General features: G+C 41.3%; 1 protein-coding gene across 6 annotated transcripts in view; it reads left to right on the top strand.

Annotated features, from left to right (window-relative positions):
* The window catches only part of Mrtfb (myocardin related transcription factor B), a 165,245-nt gene that overhangs the window by 65,085 nt on the left and 74,835 nt on the right, over nucleotides 1-25,325 (top strand). For 4 of the 6 annotated variants that reach the window (XM_055597741.1, XM_055597740.1, XM_055597746.1 and 1 more), the window contains 2 exons: nucleotides 1,869-2,085; nucleotides 7,789-7,851. In XM_055597741.1, the coding sequence (XP_055453716.1) occupies nucleotides 1,932-2,085; nucleotides 7,789-7,851 (217 nt within the window). In that variant the 5' untranslated portion in view covers nucleotides 1,869-1,931. Of the gene's footprint in view, nucleotides 1-1,868; nucleotides 2,086-7,788; nucleotides 7,852-10,601; nucleotides 10,669-25,325 lie in introns of those variants that run through there. The other 2 variants (XM_055597742.1, XM_055597744.1) reach the window with 2 other exon arrangements.

The following is a 25,325-nucleotide window of genomic DNA, read 5'->3' as shown; positions in this document are numbered from 1 at the left end:
GCCTTGGCTGTCCTGCACTCACTCTGTAGACCAGGTTGGCCTCGAACTCACAGAGATCCACCTGCCACTGCCTCCCTGAGTGCTGGGATTACAAGCGCCCACCACTGTGCCCAGCTCCTCAGTATAGTTCTTATTGCTGTAACTGTGGCCTGCAGAGTCTTCGTGCACATGTAGTGCTTAGGGATCTCCCAGAGATCTGGGGTATAGTTCACTCTTTTAGAGGAACTAAATAAAAAGCCAAGGGATACATGCATACTTTAGAGGCTGAGTTTCAACAAAGGTACAAAATTTATTAGAGAAGATTATCTTTTTCACAGATGATGCTGTAACAGTCAGATGTCCATAAGCCACAGTGTTGAATCATATTTCACTTCATATATAAAACTTTATGTCTTGGACATAAGTATTTTTGTTTCTAGAAGGAAACATAGGAGTTAAGCTTTGTGACCGTGGGCTATTAGCTATTATCTATTAGCTACAACAACAAAACTATGGTGCATAAAAGTATTTATAAGGGCTGGAGAGATGGCTCAGAGGTTAAGCGCACCGGCTGCTCCTCCAGAGGTTCTGAGTTCAATTCCCAGCAACCACATGGTGGCTCACAACCATCTGCCATCTGCCCTCTCCTAGTGTGCAGCTGGACATGTAGACAGAACATTGTATACATAATTTAAAAAAAATGTAAAAAAAAAAGTATTTATAAACTGGACCTTACGAAATCAAAATTATCTAATTTTTACAAACCATAATGAACATAAAAGTGGAGAAAAAATAATTGCTAGAAGCATATTGACAAAGTGCCTGTGTCCAGAATATGCCAAACATCCAAGAATTAATTGTAAAAAACCAACTACATACTATTAAAAATGGGCAGATTTCGGTAGCTACTTAATCCAAGAAGATAAAGGGATGGAAAATAATATGTAAGAAGATGTCCAGTATCATTAGTTACCAGGGAAACAATACAAAACCTCCGTGAAATACCTCATGCCCACTAAAATGTCTAAAATAACAAGGATTGGCAAGGATATTGGACCAACTGGGATCTGGTACCCCAACACTAGGGGTGGAAAATACGTTGCCAGTTTCTTAAAAATACAGCAAGACTACTGCCATGTGATCCTAGTCATCCCACTCCTGGTATGTAGGCAGAGAAATGGAAGAATGTATCCAGGTTCCTGTGCAGGGGAATTCCTGTGTTGTAATAGTCAAAACTGCAAACTACCCAGCCACTAGGTAGCTGAAAATCTCTATTAGAGAACTGTGGCATAAGTGGGGCCACAGACATGGTACCACTGCATGGCATGGATGGACTGCCACCTCCTGGCTTCCTATATGATACCTCGTTAGTATCTTGTTGTGTCTTTGATTCTGCTGTTACCAGCTTCTCAGTAGTCAACACAGTCTACTGTGCTATACTGTTATACTGTGGTAACAAGCAGCACCCGTCTTGGTGACGTAAGATACACATTCCTTCTTATGAACTGCATTTTCTTTATTCTGTGTTTGTTTGTCTGAAACATTGCTGTTTGCTGTGATTGTTGACTTTATTTTTATTAGTATTTGTTGACTTCTCATTTAGCATTGTTGAAATCTTTTAATGACATCAGTAGCTATAATTTTCTTTAATCCTTGATACAAAAATATATGTAAAGTATCTTCTAGCTTTTATTTACTGTATAAATGCATTTTAGATAGGAACTATATTCCTGTGAGTGGGAGAAGGACTTTGAGGTGCTGAGATGAATAGAACTGAACTGGAACTGAATTTTAACGGAACCTGGGAGCATGTCTTAATACTTTGTGTAAACTGGAGAAACTTAAGATACCATTTAATTTACACTTTTTTTTTTTTTAAATTTTGTCAGTCTCTACAGCAGGCTGTGTAGAAGAGGTGTCTCATACTTCCTGTTGCCAGTGGCTGGAACACAATGGAGCACACAGGGGCCATAGACACAGAGGAAGAGCTGGGGCCTCTAGCCCACCTTGCACCAAGTCCTCAAAGTGAGGCTGTGGCTCATGAATTCCAGGAACTCTCTCTACAGTCCAGCCAGCACTTACCCCCTCTGAACGAGCGGAAGAATGGTGAGTGCTTCAGCTACATGTGGAACTTTGATCTAGAGGGTCATCTTCTTGGTGAGTCTAGTAATTCCAATTTGTGAGTGACTCTTTATCAGTTAACATTTGGCAGTCCCCACAAGGGACAGTCTCCCAGAGGTAGGAGGAGATGGTAGGAGAGGGGCAAGATTTTACTTCCCATTCACCTTTTTGCTTGTGTCACCAGCAACTGTCTTTGATAGCAGTGCTGCCTTTTAGAAGTCAGCCTTAGATTAGCACATCTTGGACTGGCAAGACGTCTTGCTGGAAAGGCATTGTGAAGTTGCTGATACCAGAGAAATGGGTGTTGGCCATGACCACTTCCTCCTTCCTTTTGCCATCTCTGGTGTGTTGGACCTTAATTTCAGAGGTGATGAGAGTTAGCCCACCTCAGTGACAGCAAGAACTTATGTGATTTTATACTCATGGGTACAAGATGAGCTAGGTTTTATTTGGCACTAGTTCATTCTTATATGCAGAGTGAGTATTTTCTACCTAGTCCTTATCAGTGTGGTAGATTCTCATTTGATGACAGAAGCATCCCAGAGTCTCCAGAAAACAATACTAATGAATAAAGATAGACTAAGTACACTCAATTCTAATACGCTTCAACTGTAAACACAGTTTGATGTTCAGTGAACACATTGGCATCCTCTTGCTTTTACCTTTACAAATACACTTTTTAAAAAAAAAATGCAGTTTTAAAAGTAAGAAGAAATAAAATAGTTTTTTGCAGAATGTTTCCTATCACCCTATTAGGTTTCTAGGGATGGAATATGTTCCAGTTTCTCTTACTGGCATCTCCTTCTGAGGACAGTGGGTACTGTATAGTCCTTCAGCACAGGGTTTGACATGAACTTGCTGTGCTTTCTTTTAAGAGTCATGTTGTTTTCTGTCCTGAATCTTACTGTTAGCCTCTGCCTTTGGCCATCTTAGCCTAAACAACACATATGCTTAGTTCTCTAAAAACCCCGAGTGATGGCTTGTAGACAGTCTGTCACCAAGAGCCTGACTTTACTCTGGACAATGGCAGAGACAAGCATATGTACTCATAAATGACTACCTACAATCAAGTTGCACTGTACCTGTGGACCAGTTTTTATGTTCCAGGGATTTGGGTTGTATTTGATCTAAAATCAGAAGGTCAAGCTCTCACAAACTGGTAGTGTGTAGCAAAGGAAGGAATGCACATGAAGTGATATACCATTGTGGTATAGCTCATATAGCTAGCCATGTTTTCTAACAGATGCTCATGGAGGTGCCTGGTGTAAAGTGGATGCAGTACAGAACAGGCTCTCCTCTGACAAGTCAGAGTTTGTTATTTGGTGCTAGGATTGGACCCAGAACCTTATCTAGGCTGGGCAAGCACTCTACCACTGAAGTATATCCCCTTCCTGTGTATGTCATTAGGGAGGTAGATGAAAGGGTATAATGTTTAATTTACTAACATAGCTATATTTCGTGAAATAATGCAATCATTTGTAGAATTATTGTTCTTTTTACTCTCATGGTTATTAAAACCATCCTGCCCAAATTCTGTATGACTCGTTGTGGTTAGCGTTTTGTCAACCCAAATTCATTTCTTGCGCTGTAATTTTCAGGATTTTCAGGATATGTCTTTGTTTCTGTCTCTCTGTATTCCAACAGTTTTTAAAATATACTGAAGTTTTCATGATAAATTTTAAGCACCACTCATGAAATAGTAGGACTGCTTTTCTCCAGTTGTCTCATATCCATGATCTTTGTGACATGATTTATGTTTGATTTGTCTCTGTTTGTAGTCTTGTGTAGATGTGAACTTTTTAGAATAAATCTGCTTTGTGTTCTTTTTTTTTTTAAAGCCAAATGCACATTATTTAAGCTGCTCTGAGTACACAGGAAGAGTATGTTGGCCTCCAGTCTGTCCTTTGCCTGCCTGGTTGTTTCCCTAGAATCAACTACTTTTTCTAGTGTCCTGTCTGAGAGGAAAATATTTTTAAAAATAGTTTTGAAACACTTTTTTGTAACAACAATGTAGTGCTTCAGGATTATAGGTTGGAAATAAGTAATTTCCTATATGACCATAGTGATTCTATAAAGATAAATTTAATTTTGAATGAAGTTGACTTTTTAGCCGATGTGTTTTCCCCAAGAGTAATTTCTATTCGGTGTTAAGCCATGGAAGACCGTCTCCCAGTGAGGTACCATCTAAGGAGTCGAACAGGAGGTAACTAACTCCCTTTTCTAAGAGGTGACTACAGGGAGTTTGGAACATCACCTGTGTTACACACACATTGCGAAGTGTGATAGCTTGTGTACAGCTATCATCAGTCTAGGTTTTGGGGAGACGCTGGTCAAGGGTAAGAACTTGAGTCAGGAGGAGTGAGTAGGAGTGGTGTACTGACTGTGGTTAATGATGTATTGGCATTCCTGGACAGTTCTGAGAGTCGAACCTATATCCTCATCGCACTGCAATATGATATAAAGCTTCACTTAGCCACCCCACAAAGTGTGCATATTTCAAATCGCCATTACATATAGATATTATAAATATGTGTCATTTTGTCCAATTAAAACAAATTAAGATGTTAAATAAAAAGAAATCTGGGTCTGAGCAGAGCACACGCACACAAACACACACATATATGTCAAGTAATAAAGATACATGATAGACCCTAACTTGCTTTCTTTGATGTTTTCATGTATGTTGTTCATGGTTTTGTTTTTTTTTTTTTTTTCAGCTCTTCCTACTCCCGTGTTTAAATCATATCAAAATGTAGTATTGGTCTCAAAATCATTTACAAAGTATTGTGTAACTACTATAAAAGCAATCACATTCACTTGTCCCCGCTTGTGTGTTTTGTTTTACTCCTAAGCAGTTGAACTTTTCTTTCTGGTGCTACATTCTTTTCTGTTGGAGAAATTGTAGGTATTTAAGTCTGTGATTAGTGATTAGAAGTATTGTATCATCGTAGCTCATAATTCAGCTCTGTGAGCAGATGGCTTCACATTTAAGTAAATAATCCAGTATCTGCCCTCATGTGATTTTGGTTCTTTTTAGAAATATTTTTGTTATTCCCGTAGTTCAGTGGCAGAATGTTCCCACTCTGGAGTAAATATGGAAGCTGTTCAGCACAAATACACTAGATTTTTGTTCTGAATATTTTGTCTGATTTTCTAATTTTTTTGTCTGAATATTGCCAAAATTACAGCTAGTAACATCTCAATAAGGCAGTCATTTAGGCAGCTAGCTTTTCCAGATGGGCCCTATAAAGGAAAGTAGATATGCAGAGTTTCTTTATGGAAACAGTCCATCCACAGGAACACTGAGCTTTGTTTTCACACAGTGCACACCAGTGGGCACCATGTTATTTCCATATTTGTGTTGGCTCTTAGTGTTCAGTAGGAAAAGATCAGTGGAGGACGGTCTAAGTGGATGCCACATTCCTAGAGGATGTCTACCCTTTCCTGTGTCCACACTCAAGGAGAACTCTGCTCTGGCAGGTACCATGTTGTTAGGTCACTGAGAACAGGACGGCTGCAGAGCTATCAGCCATGGTCAGCACTCCTGCAGAGAAGCTACTGTAACTGCTGTAATAAAGAGCTGCTGGTGTCTCACACTCTCCAGAGCATCTTGGGTGCTTCTGTGGGAGTGAGATTCATCCCCTTCACACAGCATCAGGCTCATCAACTTCAGTAATATCCAGCAGTAGTAAAGTCAGTGCCTGCCGCCTGCCTGTCCTGAAAGGAGTTTGACTCTGGCCTAGCACCTCTGTCTAACTCAGCTGACCGGTCTCATCTGAAGCATTGACTGTGAAATAACATATGTAAGGTCCCAGTAAGGGGAGATTTCTTTTAAATATTCAGATTACTGGTTACCATAGTTAGGGTCTTGAACTTACAGCCTCATCTGAAATTTTTTGTGAGATTTTTTTTTCTGTTGCATTAAATTTACACAGTGAACAACTTAGACCTCTTTTATTTTGTTCACTAATGGTGCCTTACTAAAAAGGAAACAACATAGTCAAAAGTTAATTGCCCAGAAGGAAGCACAGAGAGCGCTTGGCTGTGGACTCAGCACAGGGCTTTATCTTGCCACACACAGTCAGGGAACTTTCCAGACTGTGGCACTTAGCCAAGGGCAGCCACCTTAGTGAATAATGGCTTCTGTTCACAGCTGCTCTGTTCTTTGCATTTTCTGAGAACATTTCTCCACCCCTCGTTAACCTGTTGGTCCAGGTATTTGGAAATGTACAAAGGTAATAACTGTTCTTGAGCAAACTCTGTTGCTCAGCCTGCACATGAGCTGGCCCAGTGCAGCGTAAGTATGAGGAGATGGGCGCTTTTGTTTCTGGAGCAAGAAGCCACAAAACTCTACAAGTATCACAGAGGCCATGAATAGATAGCAAAGGTAGAGCTGAGGCTCTTCCTTTCTCCCTTTCTATCTGGAGATAATGGCAGTAGATCATTTTCTGTGAAACTCCCCTCAGTCGCTTTCCTGTTAGCATTTGGGTCCAAAATGCTTACATTGAATCCTCAGGGTATCACTAAACTCTGATGAATTTTGATTATTTCTCTTCAGAAGTCAGACTAAGAAAATAAACTGTGTATATGCATAATATTTTATACTCAAGTTTTTAACTTTTCAATCAGCTTTTAAGACACACTAAGCACAATTATAAAGTTCAAAAACAAATGCTAGACTGACACCTGCAAATGAAATTCTTCCTGCTTGTGGCAGATGATGGTGTTTGTGAACAGTGTTGTCTCCTGACTCCTTCAGAATGAAAGAGAAGCCTTATAACCCCCAGGGGTGAGGCACTCCCTTTCATAAAGGCCTTAGAGTCTCCTATTGAATAACATGTTTTGTTTCACAATGTCCATAAGCACCTATAACCTGTTTTCCCTCTTTTCTGCTCTGGGTTTCTTATTCAGACAGTTGCTGTTAGTAAGGATTTAGTTTGCTTCAGTGTGTTGTCTGGTGACAGGGAGTGGGAGAGGGACCCTCTTCCACACTTCTGAGCTGGACATGAATCTGATCTGGTGCATCCACAAGGCTACAGTCCCCACTTACAGCACCCCTGGTACCTCATTTGGAGTCATTTGGGCTTTTAAATAGTGTCTCTTAGAGAAATGTCCCTGGACCATCAGTGATTATTATATGTATTAAAAGGGTGACTTAGAGAATAGTAGTAATTAGCAATTTAGTTTAAGCTACCATTGAAATAGTATCATAACATACACAAATGCCTAACCTAAACACTTTAAAAAGCTTTTTTAGGTACTAGATTCAAGAAGTATGTTTTATATATGTTAAGATATTTTCCTAAAATTAGAATATACTATATGTTTTATTAGACATTGTACTGGTGTGAATAATGAATGAATTTGTGAAGGAGTTGGTTCCCTCAGAGAGCATCAAGGAAGAGAAAAGAGGCAGCAGAAACATGTACTCTGCCATACCTGAGAAGAGCATATTAAATACAGGGAGGATATTAGGGAACATGGTCCATGAGTATTTTTATTCAGTGTGATTTAGCTTATACTTTAAGATATTAATAATGTAGTACTATTATAACAGAACAACAACTGGATTAGAATTTTTCTTTGGTTTGTAGTTAACTAAGAAACAGTCATAATCAGTGTTTTCTAACTCCTTTAACCATACTGTTGGCTCTTCTGCCTCACTGCTTCCCTCACTGTTATTAACAGGAAGTATAGTCTTTGGGGAGTCAGGACTCCAGCTTCCGCTGCCGGCTCAGTCTGTGAGCACAGGTAAGTCTGAGAAGCACTGTCACAGCACACCATCGCAGTGTTTGTCCGCAGCTTCAGCCGTGTGTTCCCCCTGGCTGCCCTTTCTCATCACATCATGTACTCCTCTATGTCATTTTCACTTTTGTCTTGTGTTCTTCATTAAGCAGCAGAATCATAAATATGCTTCCATTATAGCTAGCTAATGAATTTTCCATAGATGCAGAATTATCATGTGTCATGTTATTAAACATATAAGTTCTATTAGTCAAATGCTTCTCATTATCAAAAGGAAAGAGACCTTGACTTGATGGATGTTATTCTTAAAGTAACATGTCTAATTTAAAATTTCTAGTCCTGTGGTCCTCAGCAGGTATGTGTTAATGTGTTGATGGCAGCACCACTCTATCAGTTTAAAAGACACCATTTCACCTTTTTTTTTTCAAGCCCAAATAATCAGTGTTCTTTTTTACGTTGCTTTCATTGAGAAAGTGCTAATGTCTGTTTTCACCATCTTAAAATGTTGGTGTTTAGTAATAAGAAAGTCTCATTTGCCACTAGTCTTTGGTTCTCACAGGCTGCATTTAGAATGTGCCAGGTGTTTGGATGGTTGGCATTCTGCAGATTAGAAGTTGTTAGCAAAGTTAAAATGCTGCCTAGAATGAAAGCCATCTTCCTGACAGGGCAGTTGATTGGGCTGTAGGAGTACTGTACTTAAAAAAAAATAGCCAACATCTCCTTATGGGAGATGTTGAAAATTGGTACTTCAAGGATAAAGATACATTTATTTATTTGTGCGTATAAGTGTGTGTACACGTGTGTTTGTGAGGTGTTACTTTTTATACCACTTTATTTTGGTTTCTTATGCCTCTTCCTCCCTTCTCCACCCCAGTCTCTTCCAACACCCAACACTGGGTAGGAGAGAAGGAACCTTAATAGGGAAAGGGGGCAGACTTCTCTTTAGGTACTTTCTACTAGCTATGGTTGTCGGGTTCCTTGCGGCAAGCCCTGTCCTCATTTCAGGCTATCTCCAACTTCTTCTCATCCAACTGCATCAACAGCACCATGAGCAGCAGGGGGAGCACCAGCAGCCTTCTTTCTCGATGCTCCCTTCTCTATCCAGGCCCTGGCATTTATTCCCTCTCTAGAATCCTCAGATTTAAACTATCTGCACTTGGCAGAGTGCACCAGACAAATAGTTTGCTGCTGTGAACAATCCGAATCAGTCCCATATCCTACACCTGGGATTAAACAAAACCATGTTTACATCCACAACACTGCCCCCTTTCTGATTAAAAAAAAAAGCTTTTCTTTTAATACGAATGAGAGTTGCTGTTTTTTGTTTGTTTGTTTGTTTGTTTGTTTTTAAAGATGATCAAGGAATCAAACATTTTTTAGATCAATAGTTTCTACTACAACCTGGTTACTCTCAGCTAGTCTTGTCTAGAATTGCAGGTACTTTTTGCTGTTAAGCCTCAAGCTAGGACTCCAAAGCTGTTTTCTAATGACAAGAAGCTACCTTGTATGTCTCTCTTGGACATGCATTCACTAGTCGAATTCCAGGAAGCTTAAACATTCTTGCCAAGAACCCAGTACTTCGAGAAATGTCTCATTGGCTTTTTTGGCAGAATGTACCATATTTCTCAGAGCTAACCACCGGCCATTTTGAGTTCTGAGGCTTTTAGCTAGTTGGTCCCAATTTCTTTTCAAATGACCGTATTTACCAAATTGAAGCACTGAGCATTTTGATACCTAAGGTTTCCTGGCTACTACATTTTGATACGTAAGGTTTGCTGGCTACTGGGAAAGTTAATGATGGTAATCTCTTAACCTGAGGCTGCCCCTCTGGCAGCTCAGTTTGCTGAAGATTAATCTTTTTTCTTGAAATGGGCTGTTCTTTTCTAACCCTTTCAACCGTATGGCCTTCTGCTCCTCCCGGCTCTTTGCCTCACACAGGGGCTATGGGAACTTGACATAGAAAGTGCTTGGAGTAGGCTGAGTGGCAATTGTGGGAAACTGGCTCTTAGTTACCAGGTCCCTTTACCAATGGCACTTTTTTTTAACTTTTTTTTAATTCTTTATTAATTACACTTTATTCACTTTGTATCCCCCCTGTGGTTCCCTTCCTCCTCCTGTCCCACTCCCTCCCTTCCTCCACCCTCTGCATGCATGCCCCCCCCAAGTCCAATGATAGGGGAGGTCTTCTTTTCCTTCCTTCTGATCCTAGTCAATTAGGTCTCATCAGAAGTGGCTGCGTTTTCTTCTTCTGTGGCCTGGTAATGCTGCTTCCCCCTCAGGGGGAGGTAATTAAAGAGCAGGCTAATCAGTTCATGTCAGAGACAGTCCCTGTTCCTATTACTAGGGAACCCACTTGGATACTGAACTGCCATGGGCTACATCTGTGCAGGGGTCTTAGGACATCTCCATGCATAGTCCTTGGTTGGAGTATCAGTCTCAGGAAAGACCCCTGTGCTCAGATTTTTTGGTTCTGTTGCTCTCCTTGAGTTCCTGTCCTCTCCAGATCTTACTGTTTTCCCAATGGTGCTTTTTGCTTTCCAAGCATTTCAGTCTCTACCCAAAAATTCTCTAGTTGCACTGCCAACTCAGCAATCTTTCTAAAACCAGTGAACCTTCTGATTTTTTTTAATCCATTTTTTTGTTTCTCAGACCCTTGTATATCCACTCACAAGTTTTCCAATTGTTCAACCATTCTCACAACCTTCTTTAAAATGGAATGCAGGAAGATGATGAAGCAAAACTAGAAAATCCCTTCTGGAAGTACAGCAAGAGAGAAACCAGCGGTAGCAACCACAGTAAACCTTTTCCTCGTATCCTGAAACGGTATATTCATTTCTCTGTATCCTTCCTGAAGAGGAGACTCTGTACTGTCTCCTCTACAGTATTAGCCATTATTCTAAGTCTGACACCTGGGTGCTACTTGTAGGCATACTTTTAAAACTATTTTAATTTGGGTTTCTTAATGCCTTTTCCTTCCTTCTCCATCCCAGTCCCTTCCAACAACCCAATACTGGGTAGGAGGGAGAGAAAAAGTTAGTGGCAGAGTTCTCTTTAGCTATTTCCTGCTGGTTAGGGTAGTTGGGTTCCTTGCGGCAAGTCCAATCTACCTCTACCTTTCAGGATTTCTCCAACTTCTCATCAAACTGCATCAATAGCAACCAGGAGCAGCAGGGAGGAAGCACCAGCAGCCTTCTTCCTCAGAGCCTCTTTCCTTCCCTGCCCCCAGCATTTATTTCCTCTCCAGAGTCCTCAGAGTTAAACTATCTGCAGCTGAGAAAGAACCCCTCTCAGAGCCCACATAAAGTGAATTCTTTGCTGCTGTGAACAATCTGATTCAGTCCCATATCTTACACCTGGGATTAAAACAGAACCATGTTTACATCTACAACATGCTTGTGTCATGTAAAAGCAGAATGGTTCTTTCCCTCCACTGTATGGGTTCTAAGGATTGAACTCAGACTATCAGGCTTGACAGCAAGTTGCTTTGAGTGTCTGAGCCATCTTGCTGGCTACTGAAAGATATTTTTTAAAATATTAGCAAACCTTATTGAGTTGACTGTTGTGTGCCTTGCCATAAAATAATTTTTAGATTTCCAGCAATTCAGAGTTCAGTGTATTCCTACGAAACTGTTGGGTACATAGGCCTCTGAAAGCAGTTCCCCTGACCATATACAGACAAGCAATGTGAAGATGACTCTCAGAACACACTGGGCACCCTGAAAGCACTCAGCACTGTGGGCTTGATCAGCAGAAACCTCCAGGGAGCAGCACACAGCAGAACACCAACTCTGATGCCAGCCAGGAGCTAGCTCCTAGTTGGACCTTTATTAGCTGTGCATTTTCCTCCCTCTGCCTGCTTCCCTCCCACAGGTTGGGAGCCACACCTACTGCCTGCTCTGTAGATTGATTTGCCAGGAGAATAGGTTAATCTCTGTAGTGTTTAGAACAGTGCAGAATTCATATAGATACTTAGAAAATCTGTTATCTCTGTGGATTAGAAGTGGATATCACTTTCATAAGTTTCCCCCAATGATGTTTTATAATTTGATGGGTTTGTTTTGTTTTTAGTAGTCCCAGTAGTTTTTGCTTCCCCTTTCCACAATTAACTTCTTTTTAAAGAAAATAAAATGTCACACAGCTTCTTCCTGCTGCTTATATACCTTCACAACTCTTAACAGGCAGCTTTTCTGTTGAGCCCTGAGTGGGCAAAAGCAGTGGGCACAGGTTTCCCAGGAAGTTGTGTCTTGTGGGTTCTGCCAGTTCCCACAGTCCTACCATTCCCTGGGCATCAGTCAGTGTCTACAAGGAAGGACTTTCAGATTGTGAAGCATGTGAAAATACAAATAGGCCAGCACTCAGCCCTCTAGGGACCTTGTCCTCCAGAACAGACTCCAAGCTGACATTTTCACAGACTACTTGCAAGAGTGCCAGTAGGGTGTGTCCAGTCAGCAGGCTCCTCGACAGGCCTCTCCACCCAGGGCTGATGCACAGCTGCTCTCTCTCTCTCTCTCCTGTGTTCTTATTCTGAGGAAGTGAAGTCAATAGCTGTGGTTACTACGATGCTGAAGGCTTGTGATGTGGATGATAAGTGCTGAGAAGGAGATGTTAGGTTTTTAAAGTAATAAAATAGCTGTTTGTAATGTTTAAGGAGGTGTCTTCTAGGTCATCATCTAAACTTTTTTTCATTTTAATTACAGGATTTCTGGCATAATTACATGTCTGATTTTTTTTATTATGACTTGATTATTTAACAAATTAGATTAGGTCCAGAAATGACTTGTTAAAAAATAAACATGGATATTAAGAACATGTTTATGTTGCTGTGACTTGCTTCCCATTGATCTTTGAAATGCACAAAAGTAGGAATGCTTGTGGTGACTTAAAATGTTGTTCTGAGAGATCTTTCAGTGATGGCAGCTGTTTTGCCTGATGCTTTAAGTTCAGTGGATAAAGCTGTAAATTGTTTTTATTTGGGTCGCTTTCAATACTATTGTGTGCTATCATAGCTTTATAAAAGTTACTATATATATATATATATATATATAGTAACTTTTATACACAGACACACATAAAAGTAAAAATAAATGTGAAGGGCAGAACCCAGGGGATTCAAACTGGATTACATAAGAGAAGCTGTAATTAGGGTTGGTTGGGTTTATAGTTGGCTTTAAATGCTAGAAGTCCTGGGGCTGTCCCACTGGAAGCCTGAGTGGCATGTCTGAAATGCCAGAGGTAGGGCAGGATTCCACACTAGGAAGTAGGGGTGGAGATGTTGTCCTTAAAGCTTTTTTTTCCTGTTTCTTTTTAATGAGTTAACCCTTAGATGAATCCACAGAATTCAACTGTTAAGAATCCTGTACAACTAGAAATTTCTTATGGCTCCATATCCATTTCTGTTGTAAGATGGTAGTAATTTTTGAATAACTTTTTAAAGGACACAAACAAATAAATGTACTCAACCAAGACCCTTCAGATTGGCAGTAGAAATAAAATACATTTCATCATACTCTGTTGGAAACCCAGGATGCTTTAGATGGTTCTAGTTTTGGGGTGGAGGGAAGGAACAGGAAGGAATCTGAAATGAAGTAATAAATTGGTCACAAATAGTTATTGATTGTCCTGAATTGTATCAAATTGGGTGGCTTCTGATCATTGTGTAAACTATATACACTGGAAAAGACGTGGATGAGTGCTTTTCTCAAACCAGGAATAACAGTGATGTTTAATAGATCAAATCTTAATACTCCCCCCCCTCGTGTGCATGTATACTAGTCGCCATTGTTTTTTAAAGAACTGGAATGTAATGATGCACTAGTGAACTCTCTGTTTGTGTAACTATGTGCTTGCTTGCTTGTCATGGACATAGAGTACCTGCAGGATTGCCAAATTCTTTCCAGAGAAGCAGTGTGGACTGTATTAGTTACTTGTCTGTTGCTGTAATAAAATACCAAAAGCAATTCTTTGGGCTTCTAGTTCTAGAGGGAGAGTCCATAGTGTTTGGGAGAGGTTTGGCAGCAGGTTACTCTAGCAGGCTAAGAGATCACATTCAACCACAAATCTGTAGGGTAAAGAACATTGTAAGTGGAGCGAGGCTATGAACTCTAAAAGCTGAGCCCTAGTGACATACTTTCTCCAGCAAGGCCACACGTCTCTATAACACACCCAAGTATAGTGCGCATATAGGGACATTTCTCATTCAAACCACCTACACCGACATCTTCAGAGTATATAAGATTTTACATGGATGTACAAATGTTATAATTTTGAGGATTTTCAAGATAAAGAATTTGATCTTACACTAATGAAATCAAGTTCAGACTCAAATGTTGACATTTAAATAACGTGAGGGTTGTGACTCAAAGCCAAGTCGTTTTACAAAGTGTTTTGGTTTTATTTTCTCCAATTATGGCACTATCATTCTCCAAAATGTGCTTTTTTTCATGGAAATGTATGCATTTTATAAGCAACTATGATTATCTCATGTACCCTTAAGCATAGAATGTTATATTTATGTCAAGTTCCACTTATGAAATGTCTGCAGTCTCTAATGATCTTCTATTCACTTGTTCCACCATGTATTCAGAAATTTAAAACCGCCAATTATTTTTGTGAATTTTTTTCTTTCAGTATAATTCGCTGTGTGTGTGCCTATGTAAGAGTCTGTATGCATGTGTGAACATGTATGTATGTAAAGGACAAAGGCTGATGTCTGTGTCTTCCTCAATTATTCTGCACCTTGTTCTGTGTGAAGCAGAACCTGAACCTCTCTCACTGAACCTGAAGTTTATTAATTTGCCTACAGTGACTGACTAGTGAGCTCCAGGGATTCACCCACCGTTTTTCAACACTTCCAGCATTGGAGTTACGGATATTTGCTGTCATGTCTGGCTCTTATGTGTTGCTGGGTATCTGAACCCAGGTCCTCATGCTTGCATAGCAGGCACCTTACGCATAACTGAACTGTCCCCTTTGTTTAGATGCAAGGTCTCACTGTGGAACCCTGGCTGGCCTGGAACTTACTCTGCCGTTAAAGCTTGGGACAATCCTCAGTGTGTCTGCATCATAAGTGCTGCAGTTACAGGTGTGTGCCATCATGACTGGATCCTTCAGGATAATCTTGGTCTAATGTGTTTGAAGTTTCTCATAAGATAATATGCTCATTTTTGTCAACTTGACACAAAGTGGGAAGAAGGTGCCTCAATTAGGAACTGCCTCCATCAAATTGAAAGTATGGAGGCACTTTCTTGATTAATGATTGATCTCAGGGCCCAGAGCAATACTGGGCAATGCTACTCATGGGCAGATGGTCCTGGATTATAAAGAAAGCAATTTGAGAAAACCATGGGAGCAAGCCAGTCAGCAGTGATCCTCCATCATCTCTGCTTCAGTTCCTTCCTTGAGTTACTGCTTTGACTTTCTTTCATGATGGACCACAAGCTGAAATGAATTCTTTCTTCCCCAAGTCACTTTTGCCAAGCGTGGTGGTGCACACCTGTAGTTCTACCATCTCTGTGAATTCAAGGCCAGCCTGGTCTATAAAGTGAGTCCAGGACAACCAAGGCTGCACAGAGAAACCCTGTCTCCAAAAAACCAAAAGAGAAAAGAAAAAAAGAGCAATGGAAAGCAAACGAAGACAGTAATTTACTTAGTTATAATTGGGTTTCCTTTTTTTTTTTTTTTAGATTTATTTTAATTTTTTACTTAAGTATATGTGTTTGTGTCTGTGTGTATGCACAGGGTACATGCACTGACCTCCATGGGTATGGAGGTCAGAAGACATCTGAATCCCATCCCCTGGGGTTAGAATTGCAACCAGTTGTGAGCCACCTGATGTGTATCCTGGAAACAGAACTTCAGTCTTCTATGAGTGTACATAATCTCTGAGCCATTTCTCCAGCCCCTTGAGTCCCGATTTTATGCACTCCTTTTAAAAAAAAAAAATGTGTATCTTTATGAATTTATCTTTCACATCATGAAACATCCTCATCCTGGGTAATGAGCCTTCTTCTAAAGTGTTTTTCTTACAGTTAGCATCACCATCGGTTCCTAACCATCGGTATTTTTAGATGGTTTCTTATAGACTACATAGGACTGAATCTTTCTTGCTCCTGCTTGATAATCTTTCAGTTGTAATATTTAGATCACTGATACTTATGGTAATTACTGTGTGTGGCTCAGTAACGGCTAAACCAGTGCCCAGGTGTCTCGTCATACGTTTCTGCAGGTCAGGGATTTGGTCAGGCCTGGTACATCTGGTCACCTCTGCTCAAGGTCTCTCAGGAGCCTGCAGCTCATCAGTAGGCCAGCTAAGGACGGCCTCTTCTTAGGCTTGCCTGTAGTTCTCAGCAGAGTCTATTCCTTGGCTACACCCTGACTATTGGCTATAAGCCACCCCACACCTGCCGCCTGGGCTTCTCCAAAATGGCAGCTTGCTCTCTTGCAGTCAGTAGAGAAAAAGGACTAGGAAGACAGAATAAATCCCTCAAAGTTGCAATGCCCTGTTGATAAGGAGCAAATTACTTGAGTCAGCAAAGCCCTGAGTACTAACTAGAAGGCAGAGGAGCTGGGGCTGTAGCCATAGCTATGTTTGGACCCATCCTCTTGATATCTTGTTTGTCCCTTTTTTCTCTTTAGTTCTTCTTTTCCTGCCATTTTTAACAGTGGTTTTTAAGATTATTTCACTTTTATCTTTACACTGTTTGTTAACTCTACTTCCCCTATCCACTAAGTGTTCAGTGGTATTTTGAAATTTAGGTGAAAAGTGGCACTGACGCCACCCAATAAAATGTTTCTCTCTCATGGCTTCTCAGCCTTCAGCAGAGCTCTGAGTTTTAGCTTGATAGGCATTGAGTAACTTTTAGGTCACCTTAAAGCCTGTCTTAAGTTTTGCCTGTGAATATCTAGAGTACATTAAAAAAAAAAAAAAAAAAAAAAAAAAAAACTTTTTATTGATTCTTTGTGAGTTTCACATCACGTACCCAGTCTCACTCATCTCCCCATCCCCTTGTATCCACCCTCTGCCCTTGCAGCCTGCCCTTAATAAAACACACACATACACACACACACACAAAAATAAAGCATAGAAAACATCTTGTTATGGAAGCTGTAGAGTGTCACAGTTTGTCACACAGTGTACCCTTCTGTCCATACATCTTCACTAGGAAATGCTCATTGAAATTGGTCTGGTTCAAGGTCTCTGGCTTCTGTGATGCCGTCAGTATTGTATCCTCACAGGACCTCCTCCCAGTTATCCTGTTGTTGTCCTGTGTCATGGAGATCCTGCAGCTTTGGATCAGCAGGATGGGACCTTTCATGTGCCCCAACAGTTCACAGATGATGTAGATTTTGAGATGGGCCAATTCAAAGCCCTGAATCTGGGCCTGGGTGGTAGCTGAGCTGGTCAGCCCACTGGCTCTCCCTTATCTGCACCACCAGGGCCAGCTCCTCAGCACTGCTCTGGCCAGGCCACCCAGTGGCCATCAGCAGAAGATAGTATCACCTCTTCTGCTCTCGTGCCCTCAGAGCCAGTTCACCAGCACACACTCCTCCAGAGCCAGCATCACTGTGCTGCCCAGTCAAGACAGGGCCCACTCTTCCAAAGTGCTGCAGACCTTCAGGAAGCTGGGCCAGCCCACCCATTCTCACACCCCTGGGGCTGGCTCATCTGTGCCTTTGCCATCGGGCCAGCTCCACTGTGTTGAGCAGGCAAGGTGCAGGGCCTGCTCTCCCACTCTTAGGACCCTGGGGCCAGCTCTTCCGACTGTCACAAGTGTCAAGGGGTAAGGGGGGAAGGCATCATTCCTGCCACCTCACAGAAAATGAGTGTCAGGACCAGCTCTTTCTCACTCTCCTCACCGTTGGGGCCAGCTCACCCACACCCCTGTGCTGACCTTGATTTTTTTTAACAAACCTACTTTATTTAATGTTATTAAATGCTTCTACCTCCCTTCCAGCACCACCAGGTAGGAGGGAAATAAGCTTAGTTGGGACAGAGGGTGGAGTTCTCTCTGCTACTTTCCACCAGATAGGGTCATAGGATTCTTTTGGGCAATACCAACTATCAGTCATCCAGAAATCCAGAAGTTCATGTAACCAGCATATCAGCAAACAGCAAATGCAGTAGCAGGACAAACCAGCAGCAAGCACTCCTCCAAGCAGCCACACCTTCTTCAGCTGGGCTGTCACATTTATACCCCTCAAAATCCTCAGAATTCAACTAATCCACCTGGCAAAGACCACATTCCACATGAAACACTTAACAGGTGTGGACAAACTAAAGTCCCTAACCTAAAATTTTAATAAAAACGTGTTTACATATCATAAACCAAAACCTCCACAACACCCCTGCCACTAGGACCAGCTAGCTCTACAATGCTACCCAGGCAAGGTTCAGGGCCTGCTCTCCCAAGTGCTGCATCCAGTGAGGAGCAGGGCCAGCTCTCCTGCTCTCATGACCCCATGATCAGGTCTTCGATTGTACTAGGAGAGTGCTTTAAGAACCAGGACTTAAGTCACTTTGATTTCCTTCGACATCTCTGCTGTTGCCCTGCTGTCTTTCCTCAGGAGAGCTCTCCACTGAGCTTGCGTGGAGCATGTGTGCTGTGACAGTTCAGCTGGTCATTTTTACCTAGTCTTGGGAGACATTACTCTATCACAGAGCACTGTCCTAAGCAGTGCTGAGGGCATTGTCAGGGAGGTTTCAGCACTCTGTCAGCAAAGTCTTCCTTTTGAGAAACTTGCTCTACAGTGTCCAAGCTGCCTCACCCTCCTGATCTCTGAGCCCTGACACATAACCCCTATTTCCCAGTGTGTGTGAGCAAATGCCTATGTGCATGTTGGTTTTCCTAGTTTCTCATGGCAGGAAGTAAAGCCCAGTGTTGGTCACTTCGTCATGGCCAAATCTGTGATCTGGAATTGACATTTTAGCCTGAGCCTATGCCTGTCCTCTGGGCTGTGTGGGGTTTGGCTTTCTGGTCAGACTGTAGCAGCAGTGTCATCTCAGTGCTGATTATTGGTGCTTTGAGGCAATGAGTGAATAAAACCAGAAAAAAAAATGAGAACAGCCTTGCACATCTCAGCTGACAAGAGCAGCCAACAGGACTGCCATGATGGACCTTTCTAAGCCTCCTGGGTCTCCTGGATCCAGTGGCAAGAGTTGCTCACTTAGAAAAGTTCATTTTTCCCTCCGTGTATAAACACTGGGAAGAAAAGGCTTCTCAAGTTGGCAGGGTCTATTTTCTTTAATAGCTTCAGTATTTCTCCTTAAAGAAATACTGAAATTTTAAAAAACAAAACACTTTCCTTCAGTATTTGAATCACATTCAACTTGGGAAAAAGCCAGCCCTTAAAGATAACCACAGGGTACACTTCTCATCTCACATGTGCATAAAATGGGAACCTTCTTATCAGGGCCATCAAGATTTTGCCAAGAGAAAAACACACAATTATAAATTTATTATGCATACATACTCTCCCACCATCCTCCACCTGATTCAAGGAAAGTTGCCACCAAAGCCTGCACCTGGGAGAAGGCCAGGGGTGGAGTAGCAAGCTGTATTTGTCAGTTGACATCATACACACTTCTGTCTCCTCCTCTCTTCCCTCTCACCCTTCTTGTCTCTGTGTTTTTGAGATAGAATCTGACTAGTCTCTTTAATTTAGATATTCATACAAGTATGTGTTGTATATTAAACACATGTTCCCTGTGCCCTCTACCCTCCCTTTTCAGGCCCTTCTTGCCTTCCTTTAGTCCCCCATGTTCCCTAGACAGTTCTTCATGCAGGATTGTATTCTCTGTAAAGTCCAGGAGAAATCGATGAGAGAAAGTGAAGAATATTTGTCATTCTAAGACAGGCTTAATTTGTTTAATGTGTTATCTTCAGTCACGTCCATTTTCCTGGGAATGGCATGCTTTCATTCTGTAACAGTCTGGTAGTCTTGATCCTCATGCCTCAGCTTCCCAAGTTCTGAGATGACAGAGATGCTCCATCATGCCCAGCTCCCTTCCCTTAAAAACATGTATTGTGGGATATCAGGGACTCGGTAGGTGTTATGATATAAATTACACACTGCACAACAGGTTGTGGTTATAAAGAGGTTTATTATGGGAAAGGCGAATCTGACACAGTGAAAACGCTTAGAAAAGAGGAGAATACAGAGTGGGGAAGGAGACAGAGAATCAGAGGAACCATCAGAGAGAGAGGAAGAAGAGAGACATGGCTGGGTGGCAGGCGGTGAGTTATATACCGAGCACCCTGACTCAGGTGATAACATAAGAAGTTGTCAGATTGTCTCTGACATGGACTCAGTGGCTGGCTGTTTGACTGCCTCTTCCTGAAGGGGGAGCAGCCTTGCCAGCCATAGAGGAGGACAATGCAGCCAGTCCTGATGAGACCTGATGAGCTAGGGTCAGATGAAAGGGGAGGAAGACCTCCCATCTCCGTGGACTTGGAGAGAGGCATGGAAGGAGAGGAGGGAAGGAAGGTGGGATTGGGTAGGGATGAGGGAGGGGACTACAGTTGGGATACAAAGTGAATAAACTGTAATTAATATAAAAATTAAAGATTTAATTAAAAAAAAAAACAGTTGTCAGAACCCTAGAGGCCCTGGAGGGAAGGCCAGTTTACCTGCAGGACAGTAGAACAGTAGGCTATTACTATATTATGATACAGGGTGAGGGGTTCATGTCTGCTTAGAGCTGATAAAGTTGACTCTAAATAACTCATATGTTATCATTTTTTACTAGTGTGCAAAAGCTTTAAGGAAAAATTGATGTTGTTCCTTAATTTGAGCATGGCCACAAAAATAAAATAGGGTATCACTGTGACCACCTGGTCACACTATTCAGTCCCTTTCTCATCATAACCCTGGAAACACTGAGCAGACTTTCTGTGGTCTGGCCTTCAAAGGCTGTGCCCCTGTTTTATCATAAGGTCCACATCTCAGCTCACAGAGCTGTCATCACTGCCCACATGTGCTATTATAACCCCATCTCACATGGAATGAGAAGAAGTGAAAGACTGCAGACCGTATCTGATAGCAAGTTGAGTATTCTAGTCATCTGTATCAAAATGCACCAGAGCTGAAGATGAACCAAGAGTAAGGGAATAGTACCAACAGGGAGCTAATGAGTTTGGTAGTTCTCGGTAGGTTCAGGAAACCTGATGCTAATGTGGGAAGCCAAATAAAGCAGAATGAAATTAGGATCCGCTCTTGATTGACACCTGGAACTGGGAGTTGTCAGACTGAGATTTTATCAAAGGAGTTTTGTAGTATAGCATTTTAATTTATTAGCCCACATGCTATGTGTGTGGGTTTGGTTTTGCTTGTAACTTTTTTCTGATACAAGGTCTCACTATGTAGTTTAGGCTGGCCTGGAACTAGACCTCCCCCTCCATTACCCTCCCAAGTGCTGGCACTACAGGCATCGCTGCCACTCAGAGCTGATCATTTAAATTAAGGGGTTAGTTGGTGTGCTAATCCAGGATATTTTTTAAAAGGTGTTATCTCCATACTGTGCCCTTTCAGAAGCCACTGTTCCTTTGCCTCCTTTCTGAGGTGTGCACTCGGATAATACTTTATAAAAACAATCCATGCATTAATCTTCATTCCCTTTGATGAGATAACCAATAAACACCTACAAAAAAGCAGTTGTGCTGTTTTCTAGCGAGGTGCTGCATTTTGCTACATTCTTCCTCTTTGCTACACAGTAGGCCTAGCTCCCGTGGGACAGCCAGAGAAAACCCTGAATTCTGCACAGAGAGGTTTTCTTTTTCAAAGAGGCAAAGCCTTGCACTTGTGAGATAGGATGTAACTTTCCATTTCAAGTGCCCCATAAACTGAGACACAAGAAGGCTAAATAAGGCACAAAGTGGCTCCTCGGAAATGTAGTTTTATAGATACTCTAAAGCTCTCACAGAGGTTATAAGGAAAGCTACAATGCAGAAAGATTGGTTTTAGTAAGAAGCTAAAGCCATCTTTAAGGTGTTGCCTCTTTTGCATAAAATTGCTAGAAAGATATAAAGTGCCATGTGTAAAGCTAGAAGGAGAAGCTGAAGATGGAAACATTGTCCTCTCAACCACCAGCCTCCTTGCATTTGCCTTCTGTCTCAGTTTAGCCAACAAGTATTGCAGATGCTGTGCTCTTAATTTTTAATCGCTGTGATGAAGCACCATGACCAGGGGAACTTATACAAGAGTTTATTTGGGTTTATAGTTCCAGAAGGATAAGACTCCATGATGGCTGAATAGAGGCATGACAAGTAACAAGCATATTGGCAAGAATAGGAAGCTAGGAGCTCTACCCCGAACTAAGCATGAAATAGAGAAAGCAAACTACAGGTAGGGTGGGACCTTACATTCTCAAAGGCTGCACCCAGTGACATACTTCTCTCAGCACGGCTACACAAGGCCAAGAGCTGAGGCCAAGCACTTAAGTTCTTAAGACTGTGGAGATTATTTCTTCTTCAGACTAGTACAAGTGCTATTCATGTGAACTTCCGTGCAAACAAAAGCTCACTGCCACTGCAGGAATCTCCTCTGCTGCCTTTGTGCACTCCTATCCGTAAGCCCACCCACCTCCAAGTGTTACTGCTTGAGGAAGAGTGACTTCACAGCTACTACCATGGCAATGCTGAGCCTAGAGCCATGCACAGTTTGCTATGTCTTTTTATTCTACGTAGTTACTTTTGGCGGTTTTCTGAAATGACTAAACAAATTTTAAGAATTTCTCTAGTGAAAAAATGTTTCAACAATCATTTGAATCTTTTTAATCTTTAAAGAATTAATTGCATTTGTTGTTTATTTGTTTGTGTGTGTGTTGTGTTTGTTTGCTCATGTACCATTGCGCTCATTTGGAGGTCAGAGGACAACTTGCAGGACTTGGATCTTTTTTTCCAGCATCTGGGAACTGGGGACTGGAGTACGGTCACCAGACTTAGTGGCAAGTGCCTTTACCAGTCACTGACCCTCTTACTCATCTTTTAAACAAGTATACTTCACTTTTCAGGAAAGTGAAGAACACAAAATAGATCACCCTCTAATGGCAATTTATTTTACAATAAACTATTTGACATTTAACAACTAAAATTAAAATCTGCTTTTACTAGTTTTATAAATCAATTATCTTTTCTATGGATAAAGTAATCATGAATATTTTTCATTGTAATTTTCCACAATAGCATAGCAGCCTTTTTACATGTTCTCTTAACTCTTGGAGTTAGGGTATTTTAGCAGCCCCCAGAACAATGGGTGTGTACATTGCAGGCACGCCCACATACACTAGCATACATTTTATTAAGAATAGAAACGTTCTCCAGAATTTTCTTATCAAAAGTTGACATGCATGTAATAGCAGTGTTTGAGATGTATTTCACACTTAATCTCCTCATGCCCTTTGGAAATGTCCTTTTTAGTTCTGTATTTCAGCCATGACGATACCAAGAACAGCTTCGTATGTTTAGCTGACAGGTTTTTAATTCTTTTAATGCAGTGCAGTTGCAACTTGGCTTTTTCTTTTCTTTTTATTTTCTTTTATTTTTTTTTATTGATTGATTGATTGATTGATTGATTTTGTATCTAAGCCAGTTAGTTATTTGCAGAATGGCAAATTATTATTTTCATTTGTCTGATTGTGTTGCTGTGGGAAGTTTAAGTAAGAGTATGACATGGGTGCTCTGTCCTCAGTAAGTCACATCAAGAGGTGAGTGACAGATTAACCCATTATTGGATGCGTTAAGGGTACTCTCTTGGTTCAGATGGTGTTTTCTCCTTCCTATTTTTATGTAAAAGTACCCTTTATTCTTTGTAATTAGTAAGAAGTATGTGGGCTGTTACCTTAGGACATGACTGGTCTATGTCCTAGCCATCTTTCAGGCATTGTTTGAATGATGGTTTTCTTTTTATCTTTCCTTTTTTTAATTCAAGAGATAAAAATTTATTTTGGCAGCAAATATGACCATGGCCCAGGAACACAGATTTAGCTTACCCCAGATTCATTCCATTGTCCAACATGGAAGCAATTCATGAAGACCAAAGAAAGTCATAAATCAGGACACTTTCTGAATTCACTGGTGGAAGAAGCCACCAGTACTAGAAGAATTTTTTCTCTAAGAAGAATTATACATGAAGATAAATATGTGAATATATGTGAAAAGTCACCAAGTTATAAAAGTATGATTTATGTATTCTGCTATATGCATTTAAAAATTTAAATGTAAAATAAATATATTCTCAAGAAAAGCATAAAGACAATGGCATTGAAGTCAGTCAGAGCTGGTAATGTACAGGCAGAATGACTGACACCATGCTTTCTTCAGAGGCCCGGTCAGTGAGCAGAGATAACAGACATGAAGTGCTGTGGTGGCAAAGTGCTGTGACAAGGTCTCAAGATGTCCGCAGGTCCTGTAGGCCCAGGCTTCATAAGCATTAGCAAATATACGTTCAGATGGAGATTTTTTTTAGTTATATCTTAGGTCAGGTACATTTCTCCTGATATTTCCTGGTCCTCTCCTCTCACATCTCTAAATGACAGTTTTCACCTGATGATTTTAAAGTTACTTACAAAGTGATTTCCAATCACATTTCTTCTGGAATTCTGGGAGGTTCCCGTTTTTCCTAAGGAAACAAGCACTGTCATACGTTCTTTATCAGTAACTGTCATCATTGTTTTTACATGTATTTAGTGTGTATGTATATGTGTGTGGGCATGGATCAGCTTCAGCATGTGTGTGAAGTAGTTTTGTAGTTGGGGTTGACAACATGAGGAGCTGTATTAAGGGGTTGCAGTGTTAGGTGTGCCCTAGACAAATCCCACTGGAGGTGGGATTTGAGGTTTCTTTTTTCTTTTTGGTTTTCAGAACAGGGTTTCTTTGTGTAGCTGTGGCTGTCCTAGAACTCATTCTAGACCAGGCTGGCCTGAACTCAAAGATCTGCCTGCCTCTGCCTCCCGAGTGCTAGAATTAAAGGTGTGCATCACCATCGCCCAGGAACTTTTTCTTTAAGTTTTCTTGGTCATGGGGTCTCGTCACAACAGTACAAGAGTAACTAAGACAGTTGGCAGTGGAAGATGTCTGGGATGCACATGACTGTGGATAAGGATACTTTGCTGTCAGTCATCAGAACAGTGAAACATGTCATGTGTCCTAAAGAACATGGTAAACATTAGAGGTATCAAGGTTGTGTAACAACTGGCTTAATGAGTACAGGTGCTTGTCACCAAGTCTGCAGGACTGAGTGTGATCCCCAGGACTACATACACACACTAAACAAACATAAAGAAAAATAATGAACACTGAACAAAGGACCTACCACTGAGCAAGCCCATGAACTATGTAGCCAAGGATGCCCCTGGGCTCCTGATCCTACCTCACCTCCCCAGTGCTAGGATTATAGACATGGGCTACGACACCAAGCACACTGAGCTTATAGAGAGATTGTGTGTGTGTGTGTGTGTGTGTGTGTGTGTGTGTGTGTGTGTGTGT

Source organism: Psammomys obesus, unplaced genomic scaffold, assembly GCF_907164565.1.
Source record: "Psammomys obesus unplaced genomic scaffold, mPsaObe1.curated_primary_1811, whole genome shotgun sequence".
NCBI classification, from domain to species: Eukaryota; Metazoa; Chordata; class Mammalia; order Rodentia; family Muridae; genus Psammomys; species Psammomys obesus.
This window is presented reverse-complemented; position numbering and strand designations above follow the sequence as displayed.